This window comes from Myxocyprinus asiaticus, chromosome 8 (genome assembly GCF_019703515.2).
Source record: "Myxocyprinus asiaticus isolate MX2 ecotype Aquarium Trade chromosome 8, UBuf_Myxa_2, whole genome shotgun sequence".
Lineage (NCBI taxonomy): Eukaryota > Metazoa > Chordata > Actinopteri > Cypriniformes > Catostomidae > Myxocyprinus > Myxocyprinus asiaticus.
The window spans coordinates 2649430-2664861 of NC_059351.1; the positions used below are offsets into that span (position 1 = coordinate 2649430).

The 15432-nt window shown below is 40.4% G+C and overlaps 1 protein-coding gene across 2 annotated transcripts in view; it reads left to right on the forward strand.

Moving 5' to 3' along the window:
- lrba (LPS responsive beige-like anchor protein) overlaps positions 1 to 15432 on the forward strand; it is a 329573-nt gene that overhangs the window by 292679 nt on the left and 21462 nt on the right. For both annotated transcript variants that reach the window (XM_051704960.1, XM_051704961.1), the window contains exons 49-52: positions 1488 to 1665; positions 3377 to 3442; positions 6947 to 7102; positions 10717 to 10884. In XM_051704960.1, the coding sequence (XP_051560920.1) occupies positions 1488 to 1665; positions 3377 to 3442; positions 6947 to 7102; positions 10717 to 10884 (568 nt within the window). The remainder of the gene's footprint in view (positions 1 to 1487; positions 1666 to 3376; positions 3443 to 6946; positions 7103 to 10716; positions 10885 to 15432) is intronic.

A 15432-nucleotide genomic window follows, 5' to 3' on the forward strand; every position in this document is an offset into this window, starting at 1 on the left:
CATTATTTCCTTTTTAAAACCGTTTCTACATAATACACAAATTCTCATTACAAGATTATTTTCATTAGGTAATTGTTTCATCTTTCATTAAGTGCCATGCTATTTTAATATGGCTTTTAGACAGCCTTAACTCAGCTGTGTAAAGATGCTGGGTGCTCCACAGTGATATACACAGTAGCTAGGTGAGCAGATGTTTTATGTCATAGCTGTTACTATATATTATATATTTTAGCATGGCCGTGTGTAAGCGGGGGGCATTGCCTCCCTAGCATTTCCTTGTGCCCCTAATGCCTAGTGGACACTACACGACTCAAGCTCATTTTATGTTCTGAGTCACGACTGGTCTGCGACGAGAAGTCTTAGATCTCACGATGAACAGTCTTGTTGTGTGCGCACCCGTGCGACATGCTGAGACTAGTCCCAGACGCTACGACAGTTTTGAAAACAGCTTGATATCTAGACGTCTTGTCGACAGGTGTGAGCATTGTCCCGACGAGTGAGAGACCGTTATGAGCCAAAACCAATGAAAAATAGAGAGAGCGCAAGAGGAGAAAAAGGTACTACGAAGCAGAAGACAAAAAATAATTAGGAAATAAAATAAAATTTCACTCACATCTCCCTACCCGCTGTTTTATTATTTTAGTTGTTTAAATTTTTTTTTTTTACTTCAAATGAGTGCAAATAAGCATACAATGGGCTCAAGCCATTCTTTCATATTTGTTGAAAAAGGATAGCAAGGTATTGGGTAGCAGCAGACAGAAATAATTAGAAAATAAAATAAAACATGGCCCACATCTCTCTACTCGCTGCTTTTATTGTTTACAGCTCAAAAGGGATGACCTGGTGTAACGGTGATGTGTCTCGCTTGTGCGCTTGTGCACTTGTGATTGGATCACCCAAAACACATCGTAATACCAGTGTATACATAGCCTCAGTCGTGGACAAATGGTCGTGTGGTTGATACACTTCAGTCCTGTATTGTGCGCACCAGCACAACAAAAAAATAAGCCTGTAAGTTGCAGAGCTCCGACGGCAAGTCATGTAGTGTACACCTGGCTTAACCCCCACCCCCCCGGAACAATGCCGAAATGTTCCGTGTAAATAAAGGGGTACCAACCCAAGCAAAATTATCAAAGAGGCACACCCCCCAGTTTGACAAAGAGATAAACAATTGTCCACCCTAAATATCATATCCTAGTACCGCCCCTGTATTTTAGCATGACTGAAACGCTGTATTGACCAAGCACCCTCAAGAACCGGATCTTTTTTTGTCATAATGTGTTAGGGCTTCATGAAGATTTTGAATGCATCACCTTTGACCTCAGTCTCAAGCTCTTTTGCGCTCTTCTTTCTTTCGCTGCCTAATTTCCTCTCTGCCTGCTTCTTCCTCTTCTCCCTCCCTCCCAACATCTCTCTCTTTTCATCTGCACTCCCTTGCTCGCTGCTGATGATGGCGCTCATGGACTCAACAGTATCTCCTTCTGCAGACCCCACTGATGTTTACAGAGCAGATGCAGCAGGACGTCATCATGGTCCTGAAGTTCCCGTCCAACTCGCCTGTCACCCACGTGGCTGCCAACACGCAGCCAGGCCTCACCAACCCGTCCATCATCACCGTCACAGCCAACCGCCTCTTCGCCGTCAACAAGTGGCACGGACTTACTGGTGAGCGATATAAATTACTCAGCAAGGGAATTTAGTTTCAGTTTATGGTTTACAAGGATTTTACTGTTGAAGAAGTAGTCCATCTGATAAGTCATGTGGTCTGTTCATTTACTCTCAGTTATGCTGGACGGTTACCTCGTTAAGCACGTTTGACGTCTGATCTGAGGATGCTACTTTTCTCTCTCTGATATCTCAAACTATAGACCTTATTCACGCCAGCACCATCTTTGATTTTTAATGGGAACAACAATGAGACTTAGAGTCTCTTCGATAGGCTGTAGGTAAAGTGTTTTTGGATCGTTCCTTGGACAAAACATTGATAAAATATCTGTCCAAGAACATTCAGTAGACAAAGAACTCCAGACAACACGAGCTGTGGAAAATCAGATGTGATCTAGGAGCTTTTTACTGCTTCATACTGTTTGTGCCATTGAAGAGACTGTAAGTCTATCCCTCACAGCCTCGTTGTCATTCCCATTAAAAATCAAAGATGGTAGGGGCCTAGGTAGCTCAGCAAGTAAAGATACTGACTACCACACCTGGAGTTGCAAGTTTGAATCCAGGGCGTGCTGAGTGACTCCAGTCAGGCTTCCTAAGCAACCAATTGGCCCGGTTGCTAGGGTGGGTAGAGTCACGTTATAGAGTCGCTATAATGTGGTTCTCGCTCTCGGTGGGGCGTGAGGTGTGTTGTGCGTGGATGCCACGGAGAATAGCGTGAAGCTTCCACACGCGCTATGTCTCCACGGTAACGTGCTCAACAAGCCACGTGATAAGATGCACGGATTGACGGTCTCAGACGCGGAGGCAACTGAGATTCGCCCTCCGACATCCGGATTGAGGCGAGTCACTACGCCACCATGAGGACTTAAAGTGCATTGGGAATTGGGCATGCCAAATTGGGGAGAGAAAAAAAGTCAAAGTTGGCGCTAGCGTGAATAAGGTCTGATGTTCATTTTTACACATTCTGTGATACAAAACTCAGTGGAGATGAGCTTTAACCCTCTAAACTCTGTTTGTGGATAATCATCAGCTCCTTGGACATTGAAATCTTTGCTTGAATTGGATCAAATGTTACACTTCCTCTGCCTTGCAGTCAGCTTCCTGTCCACCTCCATTTGTCAGCCTCTCCCTGTTTTTATTTATTTATTAAAGATCAGTTGATTTGAGGAAGATGCTAAGAGACATTCATCAGAAAGCATTTACACTTTACCTTTATCAGCTCTCCTCAGATATAACTGTTTTAGATGATGATGTATGTACAACAAAATGTTGATATATACAAAAAATGACATGTTTGAAGGATTTACATGCAACTGAACAAGCTTACAAAATGGTTATTGAGGTGTTGACATTCAAAGCTAAATTTTGATAGCATGTAAAAATCGTGGTGGTCTAAACGGTTTTCCTGTGTTGTATTATTGGGAAAGGGTTATGAGTGGTTTAAAGTGTTTACATGACTTGGTTAATGGTTTATCTTTTGGTTAGGCAAGTGGTTGTCTCTACATCAGACCGGGGGGCAATGCCCTCTCTTCTCTGCAACTAATGTGCAACAGAAGAGTAGTGTTTATTGTTTTTATTGTTATTAGTTTTCTGTGGTAAATGACTGTTCTGTTACTTCTATAAATAAGCATGCTGATGGTACCAAGGATTAAATCTATTTATCATGTGTCCTCTCTCTCTCTCTCTCTCTCTCTCTCTCTCTCTCTCTCAGGTCATCAAGGCTCCTCTGTGCAAGACCAGCAGTACCAGTTGCCAGTGGAGATTGACCCTTTAATAGGTCTGTAGTTTGTCAATCGTCAGTAGAGTGATTTGTGATTGGCTGTTGTGAGTTGTGCATGCCCAGCCCTTGGGAGGAGATGAGTGCTATTTTTCACCCATCCGCCATTTAGTTTGAGATCAGCATTTGCATGCAAATTGGAAAGCAATGAGCTGTGGCTTAGACTGTACATCATCAGGGCTCTCTCTCTCCCTCTCGCTGTCTCTTTCTCTCTCTGCCCTGTCAGACTGAATGAATGTGAATGGTATAATAATGTCTGATTGAAGCCACGTGGCATATGCTGTCAGAACAATATGTCCTCCTTTCATCCATTCGACCTGTTGATGAGGGAGAAAAGAAGATAGAGGAATGAGAGAGAGATGAGAATGTGTGAAAACATATGGCTGACACCTCTCTGAAGTTCCTCAGCTCCTTTCATGTTCTTATTTATATACAATCAAAATATATGCTGGTCTCCTGATTTCTCTGTTTGTCTCTTAATGGCTTACCTTCTCATGCTTACTCATGTGCGTGTATTTTTCTGCACTCAAGCTTCATCAGCCTGATGCATATCGCACACTTTTATGGCGCTTTGTCCTGAAACAGTGAACGAATGTGCTCATCTGTTGCATTCTCTCTTGATCTAACTCTTTCATTACTTCCTTGCTTAAATCTCTTTATTTGAGCCTTACTTAAGAATTGTACAATTCCTTTTGAATTCCTTTATTTTCGTGAAGTAAAAACATGAATTTGCATTTCTGTTTCAAATAGAGACAATCAGGTAGAGGTGAGACCAAACGGCTGATGTTTAGCTATTTTCAGATCATCTGAATTGGCCGATAAAGTGTCAGTTTAAAGCTGGTGTAAGTTCTGCGCCACAAAGAGAATTGCAAAAATACACATTGTTTTCGAGCAGCTTGTGGAATTCACTGCATCTGCTGTTTATCAAACAAACAGATAGTCCCGCCCCAAACCCAAACCATTGAGCCAATGTTACTGTGTCAGGCTGGACAGGCTGCTCAAAACAAAGCAAATTTCATAGCGCCACCGACACACAGGGCAGAATTCACTAACCAGTTACACCACTTTTGCGCGTGGTATTTCAGCACAAAAAGCCACCACAATCTAGTTTAAGCAGGTGCTATCAGCACTGAAATTGCACTGCATCTTGAGATTTTAAAGTCAAAGTCATTCCTTTCTGCGCAAACACGCCTCCTTTCTATGTAAGTTAGGCTTTTTATAGATCGCGCTTCATTAAAATTGCCTGCCGCAATTTACGTTGCGCTATTATCGCCAGATAAAAGCAGGCGGTAAATACATTTTATTTCAAAGAGATGTTTATGTAATTTTTTTATTGATCACATCAACAGTAATTCATCAAATAATGATCAAATGATGGAGAAGAGCATTATAGCCCAATTCCAAATGTGCTTTTAAGTCCTCGTGGTCGCATAGTAATTTGCCTCAATCCGAGTGGCGGAGGATGAATCCCAGCTGCCTCCGCGCCGGAGATCGTCAATCTGCGCATTCCATTATGTGGCTCGTTGAGCGCGTTGCCACAGAGGCATAGTGCATGTGGAGGCTTCACGCCATCCACCGTGGCATCCTTGCTCAACTCACCACGTGCCCCACAGAGAGCGAGAACCACATTATAGCGACCACGAGGAGGTTACCCCATGTGACTCTACCCTCCCTAGCAACCGGGCCAATTTGGTTGCTTAGGAGACCTGACTGAAGTCACTCAGCACGCCCTGGGATTTGAACTAGCGAACTAGTGAACTCCAGAGGTGGTAGCCAGCGTCTTTTACCACTGAGCTACCCAGGCCCCCGAAATGCGTAACTTTTTTGATATTAAAATACTTTCACCTATCCCAGCTTATTATGCAGAAGAAACAAAAACGCTGTTATTCAACACACTTTGGCAGGACTGAACAGTATCGCTCACTTCTATGATCCAGACACCCGAATCATCATTTTAACATGCAGAAAGTGCACTTGACTACACCGCACATCTGGATTTATGCCAGGCATTTCAACTTTAACGAATTAACAGAAGTGGATCAGCTCCAAAAGCTACAAATAGCCTTGTTAATGGATAATGAACAGTTCGGTTTTTTAAATATCTTTGAGTGAATTTTGAGTAAATAATTTGTAAAATGAATGTTAATGTAATTTCCACAATAGTGTGTACATATGTGTTGTGGGGTACGATTTTTGATTTTCATCTTTGATTCCATTTAAACCTGGAAATAAACAAAGCTTTAAGATTTTTGAGGGTAAAAAGAGAAGTTATGACATAAAGTGAAATATGTAATATGTACGATGTTAAATATATCTGCTCTATTTATGGGTCAGTAATGTAATGTGACAAATTTGTGACTATTATTAATAGGTCAACAGAGCCAAGCATCCTGTAACATCACAAGATGATCTTTGGAATATTCTCAGATCATGCTAGGAAAACATTGTTGATAATGTGAAAAAATTATTTCATATTTATAAATAATATCTGCATTATATTACCATCCATATTGAAAAAAAAAATATGGGTTGTTTCAACTACTCCTGTGAAGTTGTACTAAAGCTGCAGAATAACATGTTTTGAACAGCAGCTTTTACCTGTGCTTTTTTTTTTTATTTTAATCAGAAACATGGGACAAATCACCCTCCCTTTTCTCTTCTCCATCTCTCTGTGTGGGGACATCTTTCATAACTCTTTTCCTGCTCCAAAATGTCATGTATGTATTTACATGGCCTGCATTCCACACAGCTCACACATTTAAACACAGTAAATTCTGCATGACTGTGCTGTTGATAATTCGTCCACTGCGCAGCACAGACGCAGCGCTGGTGTGTGTCACGAGTGTGTCTGGGCCTCACGCACCTGATTCGGTGTAGTCTGGCCTCTATACTCCATCCCTTTCTCTCCCGGTCTCTCTCTTTCACATGCACGCTCTGTCATATGTGTTTAAAAAAATACATGTAATTTACAGCTTGTGGGCCAGATCATTTTTAATGATTATTTTAGTCTTTTCTTGTGGCAAAAGCTGCTGTTTTTCAAACCCTTCGGGCCAGAGGAAAATGTGAAAGCTCTCTTAATGTTCTGTCTTCCGTGCTTTATGTATTCATTCACAAATCACTTGCACTCACGCACAGTATTAATGAAAAATGTCATATTTTCTCGTGCTAATGGTTTAACATCTTTATAATCCCTTAAGAGGTTGTCAAGAATTCACTTACCATACATAAGAATAGACCTTTTAGGTCAAGGCTGTCTCTATTTGCACCATCTAACTCTCTCTGTTAATGTATCTGTACAGCTCTCTCTCTCCTTATGTGTCTCCCCCTCTTTGTTTCCTGCTCACATTTTGATCTATTAAAATGTTTCCTTTTCTGTCATTTCTGTCAGCAGTATATGCCTCATTTCTCCATACTCTCAAATTTGGTAGTTTTTCACCTTTATAGCACTTTTAAAGCTTTTTACACATTTTTACTTGTTTGACTAGTGTCTCTTTCTCTTTACAGCCAGTAATGTGGGCACTCACAGGAGGCAGATCACAGATCTGTTAGATCAGAGTATCCAGGTAAACGCTCAATGTTTTGTCATCACGGCTGACAACCGATTCATCGTGCTCTGTGGCTTCTGGGACAACAGCTTCCGCATCTACTCCACAGATACAGGTAACTGCTATGACCCCCCACTACCTCTGTCTCCACCGAGACACCTGCCCCTACCACAGTACACAAAAGAAAGGGTCAAAAGTCACAAATGAGCCTGCAGACTGCATTACAACTGCATTGCCCATGGGCTCATTTCAAGGATGGACCTTGACTTGTCACAGGAGGATGAGACTCCACGCAAGCCGAACATAAATATCAATAGAATCGTGCCACACTGAAATACAAGTCCTGGAGTTAGTTTATCAACAGTTGCAATAGACAGACAGACAGATAGAGAGAAACATACATACATGAAGTCAGAAGTTTACATACACTTTAGCCAAATACATTTAAACTCAGTTTTTCACAATTCCTGACATTTAATCGTAGAAAACATTCCCTGTCTTAGGTCAGTTAGGATCACTACTTTATTTTAAGAACGTGAAATGTCAGAATAATAGTTTCTTTCATCACATTCCCAGTGGGTCAGAAGTTTACATACACTTTGTTAGTATTTGGTAGCATTGCCTTTAAATTGTTTAACTTGGGTCAAATGTTTTGGGGAGCCTTCCACAAGCTTCTCACAATAAGTTGCTGGAATTTTGGCCCATTCCTCCAGACAGAACTGGTGTAACTGAGTCAGGTTTGTAGGCCTCCTTGCTCGCACACGCTTTTTCAGTTCTGCACACAAATTTTCTATCGGATTGAGGTCAGGGCTTTGTGATGGCCACTCCAATACCTTGACTTTGTTGTCATTAAGCCATTTTGCCACAACTTTGGAGGTATGCTTGGGGTCATTATCCATTTGGAAGTCCCATTTGCGACCGAGCTTTTAACTTCCTGGCTGATGTCTTGAGATGTTGCTTCAATATACCCTCATGATGCCATTTATTTTGTGGAGTGCACCAGTCCCTCCTGCAGCAAAGCACCCCCACAACATGATGCTGCCACCCCCATGCTTCACGGTTGGGATGGTGTTCTTCGGCTTGCAAGCCTCACTCTTTTTCCTCCAAACATAACGATGGTCATTATAGCCAAACAGTTAAATTTTTGTTTCATCAGACCAGAGGACATTTCTCCAAAAAGTAAGATCTTTGTCCCCATGTGCACTTGCAAACTGTAGTCTGGCTTTTTTATGGCGGTTTTGGAGCAGTGGCTTCTTCCTTGCTGGGCAGCCTTTCAGGTTATGTCGATATAGGACTCGTTTTACGGTGGATATAGATACTTGTCTACCTGTTTCCTCCAGCATCTTCGCAAGGTCCTTTGCTGTTGTTCTGGGATTGATTTGCACTTTTCACACCAAACTACATTCATCTCTAGGAGACAGAATGCGTCTCCTTCCTGAGCAGTATGATGGCTGTGTGGTCCCATGGTGTTTATACTTGTGTACTATTGTTTGAACAGATGAACATCATGGCACCTTCACGTGTTTGGAAATTGCTCCCTAGGATGAACCAGACTTGTGGAGGTCCACAAATTTTTTTCTGAGGTCTTTGCTGATTTCTTTTGATTTTCCCATGATGTCAAGCAAAGAGCCACTGAGTTTGAAGGTAGGCCTTAAAATACATCCACAGGTACACCTCCAATTCAGTACACCTCCTATCAGAAGCTAATTGGCTAATTGTCTAAAGGCTTGACATCATTTTCTGGAATTTTCCAAGCTGCTTAAAGGCACAGTTAGTGTATGTAAACTTCTGACCCACTGGAATTGTGATATAGTCAATTAAAAATGAAACAATCTGTCTTTAATCAATTGTTGGAAAAATTACTCGTGTCATGCACAAAGCAGATGTCCTAAACGACTTGCCAAAACTATAGTTTGCAAATATGAAATCTGTGTAGTGGTTAAAAAAAATTAATTTTAATGACTTCAACCTAAGTGTATGTAAACTTCTGACTTCAGCTGTACATAGATGCACACATAGATACATATTCCTTTGTTTTCATACTGTACTGCACTCTGTGATTTTACTGCAGTTAACCACACACAGGCTGTCACACTCTCCCATGTCAAATGCTGTCTCTTTTTCTCATGCAAACACACCCAGACTTTAGCATGTGCATGCAGCACTCCAAAACCAAATATTTACACTGCTGTAAGAATTGGGGAGCATGTGCACTCATCTGGTGTATGTAAGCGGCTCAGCAGACAGCATCATCTCAGTCGAGTCATTCACTCGCTCCATGCAGTTAGCGGACTGCTGAACCAATGAAAATCATACTTGTCCTTTCATGAAAAGCGGCAGAATTTCTTTCAGATATTCATTTGTATTGCCATGAATGGGTGACACACCATCAAACTTAAATATGCAGTTCATAATCCTTATGCTTGGGGTCAATGGCCATTTTTGAGGTGGTTTCTCCTAGTAACCACTATGCATTAAAAAGTGAGCACTATTCCAGATTGGGTGACATACAGAAAAGATTATTCTGAAATGCCAAGTGCTCAGATACTGTGTATCTTCATCAAATAATCATATGCAAATCAGTTTATCAGTTTGGTAGATGAGGCAGTGATTTCCACAAAATTACTAAACATGGAATGCTTTTTTGCCAGGTGATTTATTGTTACCCCTGTATAGACCATTTTCATATATGCATATTGCATGTGCAAAACCACATTTTACCTTATTAAATACATTGCATAGTTGTACCCTTAATATAATAAATTCTCATTCTGCAAAATGGATCCTTTTCACACTGTGATGATGCATTATCACCTTATTTAGCAGTGTAAATCTAGCAAACTTTTTTTTAAATATTTGCAATTTTTTCTATTATTGAATGCAAATGTATAACATTATATTTTGTATTATATTACCCTGGAATACATTAAAAAAAACAAGTTATCACAGCTGCAATGAGGTTTCTAACAGCTGCTGAGGGAGAGACAGAAAATCTGGCCTGTTTCTTTCTTCTGACTGCTGAAATCCAATGATTTTTTTCTTCTTTTGGAAAGCTGTGTAAGTGTAGTAGTGGATGTTTTATTTAGCTGTTGGAGCAAAGGGGCAGGAAAAATTATATTTGCCGTGGTCTCCCATTTACCGCTATACAAGTTATCATTGCAATCGTTTACTTCCGTATTCCAAACCCGGGCCTGTGTAAAGGGTCCACAGCCTTTAATAAAATCTGTAGGAATGTGTTAAAAATTAACACATTTTAGCTGGTAAGCAGTATTTCAAAAGCACATCAACTGTGTGCACTCAACTTTGGAGAGAAGCTACACAATGCTATCACCTCCTATGTGCTGCTTTTTCCCCTGTTCGAAAAAAAAAAACAATGGAGAAAAAATGTATGAAATGAAGAGATTCCTACTTCAAACTTTTATGCAAAATGAGACGTGCAAAAAGACAAGGTAGTTTCTCCCAGTAACCACTGTGCCTGAAAGAGCATGTATTTTCATTTCTCCAGCATCAGACCTTGAGTAGTTATGGGGAAATCAAATGTAAAATGAATTGCAAATAGCGTGGTGCTAGCAACACCAATGTCATGAGGTTGATTCCTTTGGAACAGACAGACTGATAAAATGTATACTAATATGCCCAATGCATAAATCAAAAATATATGTTGTGCATTGTACAGAAAGTTTTTCCACACTGGACTAAGCAATATCTCTTCTTTTTTTTTGTTTGCAGGTAAACTGACACAAATTGTGTTCGGGCATCTTGATGTGGTGACGTGTCTGGCCCGCTCTGAGTCGTACATTGGCGGAGACTGTTACATTCTCTCCGGCTCCAGAGATGCCACACTTTTACTCTGGTACTGGAACGGGAAGCACAGCAGCATCGGAGAGAATCCTGGGAGTAAGTTACATACATTTAGCCACAAGCAGGTGTGTGTGTGTGTGTGTGTGTGTGTGTGTGTGTGTCTTAATGAATAACATTTCTGGTCAGATTGTTTCATCAGCATTAACACTCTAGAGTTTTTAGAGTTCTTTATGTTGCTCACATAGAGAGTTCAAGAACAGGGTAATGTTCAGAGCCAAATTCCCCAAACAGTGCTTTACAAATGCACATAGGAAAAGCTTTCATGCAAGTGATGATATCAATGCAGTGCAACAGTGTTCATACACACACATTCCTGTGTGCTTCTTGTCAAGGCCAGTGTAATGATTTACGGCTCACTCTTAGAAGCTACAACTAGTTTCATCTGACCACAGCAGGTCTCTGCCCAGCAGATTGAGTTTCAGGCTAGTATCACACCATAAATGGAATCTGTGTGCATGCGTGCGTGTGTGAGAGAGAATGAGTGAAAGTTTAGGCCAAAGGGCCACAGAGTGAGACAGTAAATGTGACTTCGGGGTCTCTGGCTCAGGAGAGTTCAGTCTCATCTATCTGAGACAGCGAGAAAACACTCAATAAAAGTGAAAAATGCCACCAGCTTACCCGCACACACTAACCATATGGCTGCGGTGCTGATCAAAGCCCTCTACACACACAAACACACACTTCCCCTTTGCTAATTTGGAGGTTTTGGATGCTCTACATGCTGTTAAGTGCACTCTTACAAATGGAACAGGATTTATGACTAATTGTGATTTGGTTAAAGAGCGCCTGAAGGTGGATGGTCAACGTCAGTGCCATTCAAGTGACTAAAAGCAGAAAGTACAGGGCTTTCATCTGAAATGAAATCAAGCAGAATTTTTACATTTGTCTCACAGGTAGAACATTAGAGGACATGCTCTGTTAATATCCAAACTGTTTTCCTCGATGCAGCTAGTAGTTCAGTGTAAAAGGCCAGTTCAATTGAAAGCTCAAGTTTATGACCAGGCTGTGTTTATTAACTAATGAGCAATAATGATACACATATAAATGTGTCAGTATCGTTGTTCCAGTTTAATTGTGTTTTAACTGGATTTCATGAAGCTGACGTCTCTGTAGCAGCTCATGTTTAGATTTTGGGATCTCACTGGTGAAAATGTTTGGCATTTGCATTTTGATGTTAGTTCATTTTTCTCAATATGATCAAATTTCAAGTTCCATGTCCATATTAATATAATCTATTGTGGTAGCAGAGTAGATATTTACACAGTCCAATACCACAAGGTGACATCCTATTACATTTCTCTCTGTCTCAAAAAACATCAAACTCTCTCACCTCAAACAGCACAGTTTTTAATTGGCTCGTTAACACTTAATGAGCATGTTTATATGTTTCCTGCAAGTCTATAGGTCAAACCAATCTCTGGTCGGATTTTGAATATTAATGAGCATTTTAGATCAGAATAGCATACTATTTTTACTATTACTGTTGTATGCAGTATAGAGTATGTATACTGTGCACAGTATGCAAATTGTATACTTGGATGACATACAACATTTGCCATAATGTGCAGTTTACAACAGAGCACACTGCACAGAATACTGTATCCCACTGTATCCCACAATGGGATAGACTTAAAAGGGATAGTTCACCCAAAAATGAAAATTCTCCCATCATTTACTCACCCTCATACCATCCCAAGTGAATGGTGAACAGAGCTTTGTACCTCCAAAAATCACATAATTAAACTTAAAAATTATCCATTCGACTCCAGTGGTTTAATCCATGTCTTCAGAAGTGATATGATAGGTGTGGGTGACAAACAGATAAAAATGTAAGTTCTTTTTTTACCCTAAATCTCCACTTTCAATTTTACAGTACATCTGAAAGTCACATATGGTGCCTGTTTAGTTTCACTTTCACATGTGAAAGCTAAAGTGGAGATTTAGAGTAAAAAGGACTTAAATATTGGTCTGTTTTTCACCCACACCTATCATATCACTTCTGAACACATGGATTAAACCACTGAAGTCTTATGGATTACTTTTATGCTGCCTTTATGTGCTTTTTGGAGCTTCAAAGTTATGGCCACCATTCACTTGCATTGTATGGACCTACAGAGCTGAAATATTCTTCTAAAAATCTTCATTTGTGTTCTGCTGAAATAAGAAAGTCATACACATCTGGGATGGCATGAGGGTGAGTACATAATGAGACAATTTTCATTTTTGGGTGAACTGTTCCTTTAACCTTCTTTCCAGTGTTATAAATGAACCAGAGGTAATTAGAGTTACAATTTGTAACATTTTAATTTATCTTTTATTAGTCATTATTATGAGACTCCTAAAAGTTAAAACATTTTTACATTTAAAATTGAATGAACAAAAATCTAAATAATGTTTTTTTTTCCAAGATGAAGACTAGACACCAATAATATGGGACTAAATGAGGTCATGTGACTACAGTGCAGCATACTGCTGTTTGAAACATTTATTGTGGAATAATGTCTACAGTTTCACTTAAAATTAAAATTGCAGGCTGTATACAGTGTGCACTACATATGACACATTATACAATAAGCTAGTAGTATATTCCGAATTTAGATATAGTCTTTAGATTAGTTGAGGAAGACAGATTTACAAGTTGCGTTGGTAAAGATGTGTTTTTTGGATTCTATTGACCACACTGACATCTTGTGGTTGAATCATGCAGAACACATCCATGAAACCTGATGTTTGTAGAACCAGTCTGATGCTGTTTTGGTTACACTAATCTGTGCAAAAATGTTTTTGTAGTATTGTTTTGCATGCTGTACATAATCACATATACACTCTTTTTTTCTCTTTTTTTCCCTCTCTCTATGGGTAAATGATACTCTCTAGTACACCTTTGCAGTATAGATATATAATATAGGTATTAGATTGTAATCAGATGTTGTCCTAATGCAAACCAAATGGTGGCCAATGACGGCGAGGTTAAACGATACACCAATATATCAGTTTTATTGATCTTTTCAGGGCACAATCCGACATCAGGCTTTAATCCCCAGAGTTGTAGGGTATAACTCAAAACTGAGACATTTAGGAAGTTTGCCACCTAATGAAACCTATACATCTACACAGAGAGAGAGAGAGAGAGTTAACAGCAATTTTGACATTACTTAGATTTATTTGATTTAGCTCATCGTTTGTTTCTCATGTTAAAAATATAATACCTATGTAAGGAAATAAGCTTCCTCAAAGCTGAAATGTGTAACTTTTTCGATGTTAAAAAACTTTTATCTATGCATAGACAGCTATTATTGAGCCATTCGTAGGTTGATTTCCAAGAAAACTATAAACACTATGTTGAGTCTATTTGGCGCAATGAAATTGCTGATTGTTTTGTAGATATCAACATTTCACAGATATCACAGTTATATCTGAGGAGAGCTTATAAAGGTAAAGTGTAAGTGCTTTCTGATGAATGTCTCTTAGCATCTTCCTCAAATCAACTGATCTGAAAAAAACATTTTTGGTTTGGGGGGGGTCTCCACTTTTCTCCCCAATTTGGAATGCCCAATTCCCAATGTGCTCATGATCCTCGTGGTGGCGTAGTGACTCGCCTCAATCCGGGCGGTGGAAGACGAATCTTATTTGCCTTCAATCCGCGCAACTTATCACGTGGCTTTTTGAGCGCGTTACCACGGAGACATAGCACGTGTGGAGGCTTCACGCTATTCTCCGCGGCATCCACGCATAACTCACCACGCGCCCCACCGAGAGCGAGAACCACATTATAGTGACCACGAGGAGGTTACCCCATGTGACTCTACCCTCCCTAGCAACCGGGCCAATTTGGTTGCTTAGGAGACCTGGCTGGAGTCACTCAGCACACCCTGGATTCAAACTCTCGACTGTCCTTCCTTTTCTTTAAAAAAAAAAGCAAAAATCGATGTTACAGTGAGAGACTTACAATGCAAGTACTACCACCCCTGGAGTCGCGAGTTCAAATCCAGGGCGTGCTGAGTGACTCCAGCCAGGTCTCCTAAGCAACCAAATTGGCCCAGTTGCTAGGGTGGGTAGAGTCACATGGGGTAACCTCATCGTGGTCACGATTAGTGGTTCTCACTCTCAATGGGGCTCTTGGTAAGTCGTGCGTGGATCGTGGAGAGTAGCATGAGCCTCCACATGCTGTGAGTCTCCGCGGTGTCATGCACAACGAGTCACATGATAAGATGCGTGGATTGACGGTCTCAGAAGCGGAAGCAACTGAGACTTGTCCTCCGCCACCCGGATTGAGGCGAGTAACCGCACCACCATGAGGACCTACTAAGAAGTGGGAATTGGGCATTCCAAATTGGGGAGAAAAGGGGTAAATAAAAAAAAAGAAAAGGAGGGACAAGTCAAATTATTTTTTTTATTGTGGTAATTAATATTATAAACACTGTCGATTGAATTTAACTTGTACTGAACCCATAATATTCCTTTAAATAACAAAATACCAATATGAGACACACTTAAAAAATCAATGAATGTCATTCCATTAGATCAAGGGTTTTCAAACTGGGGTCCAGGGCCACTCAGGGGGCTGCAAGGGAGCGCTAGGGG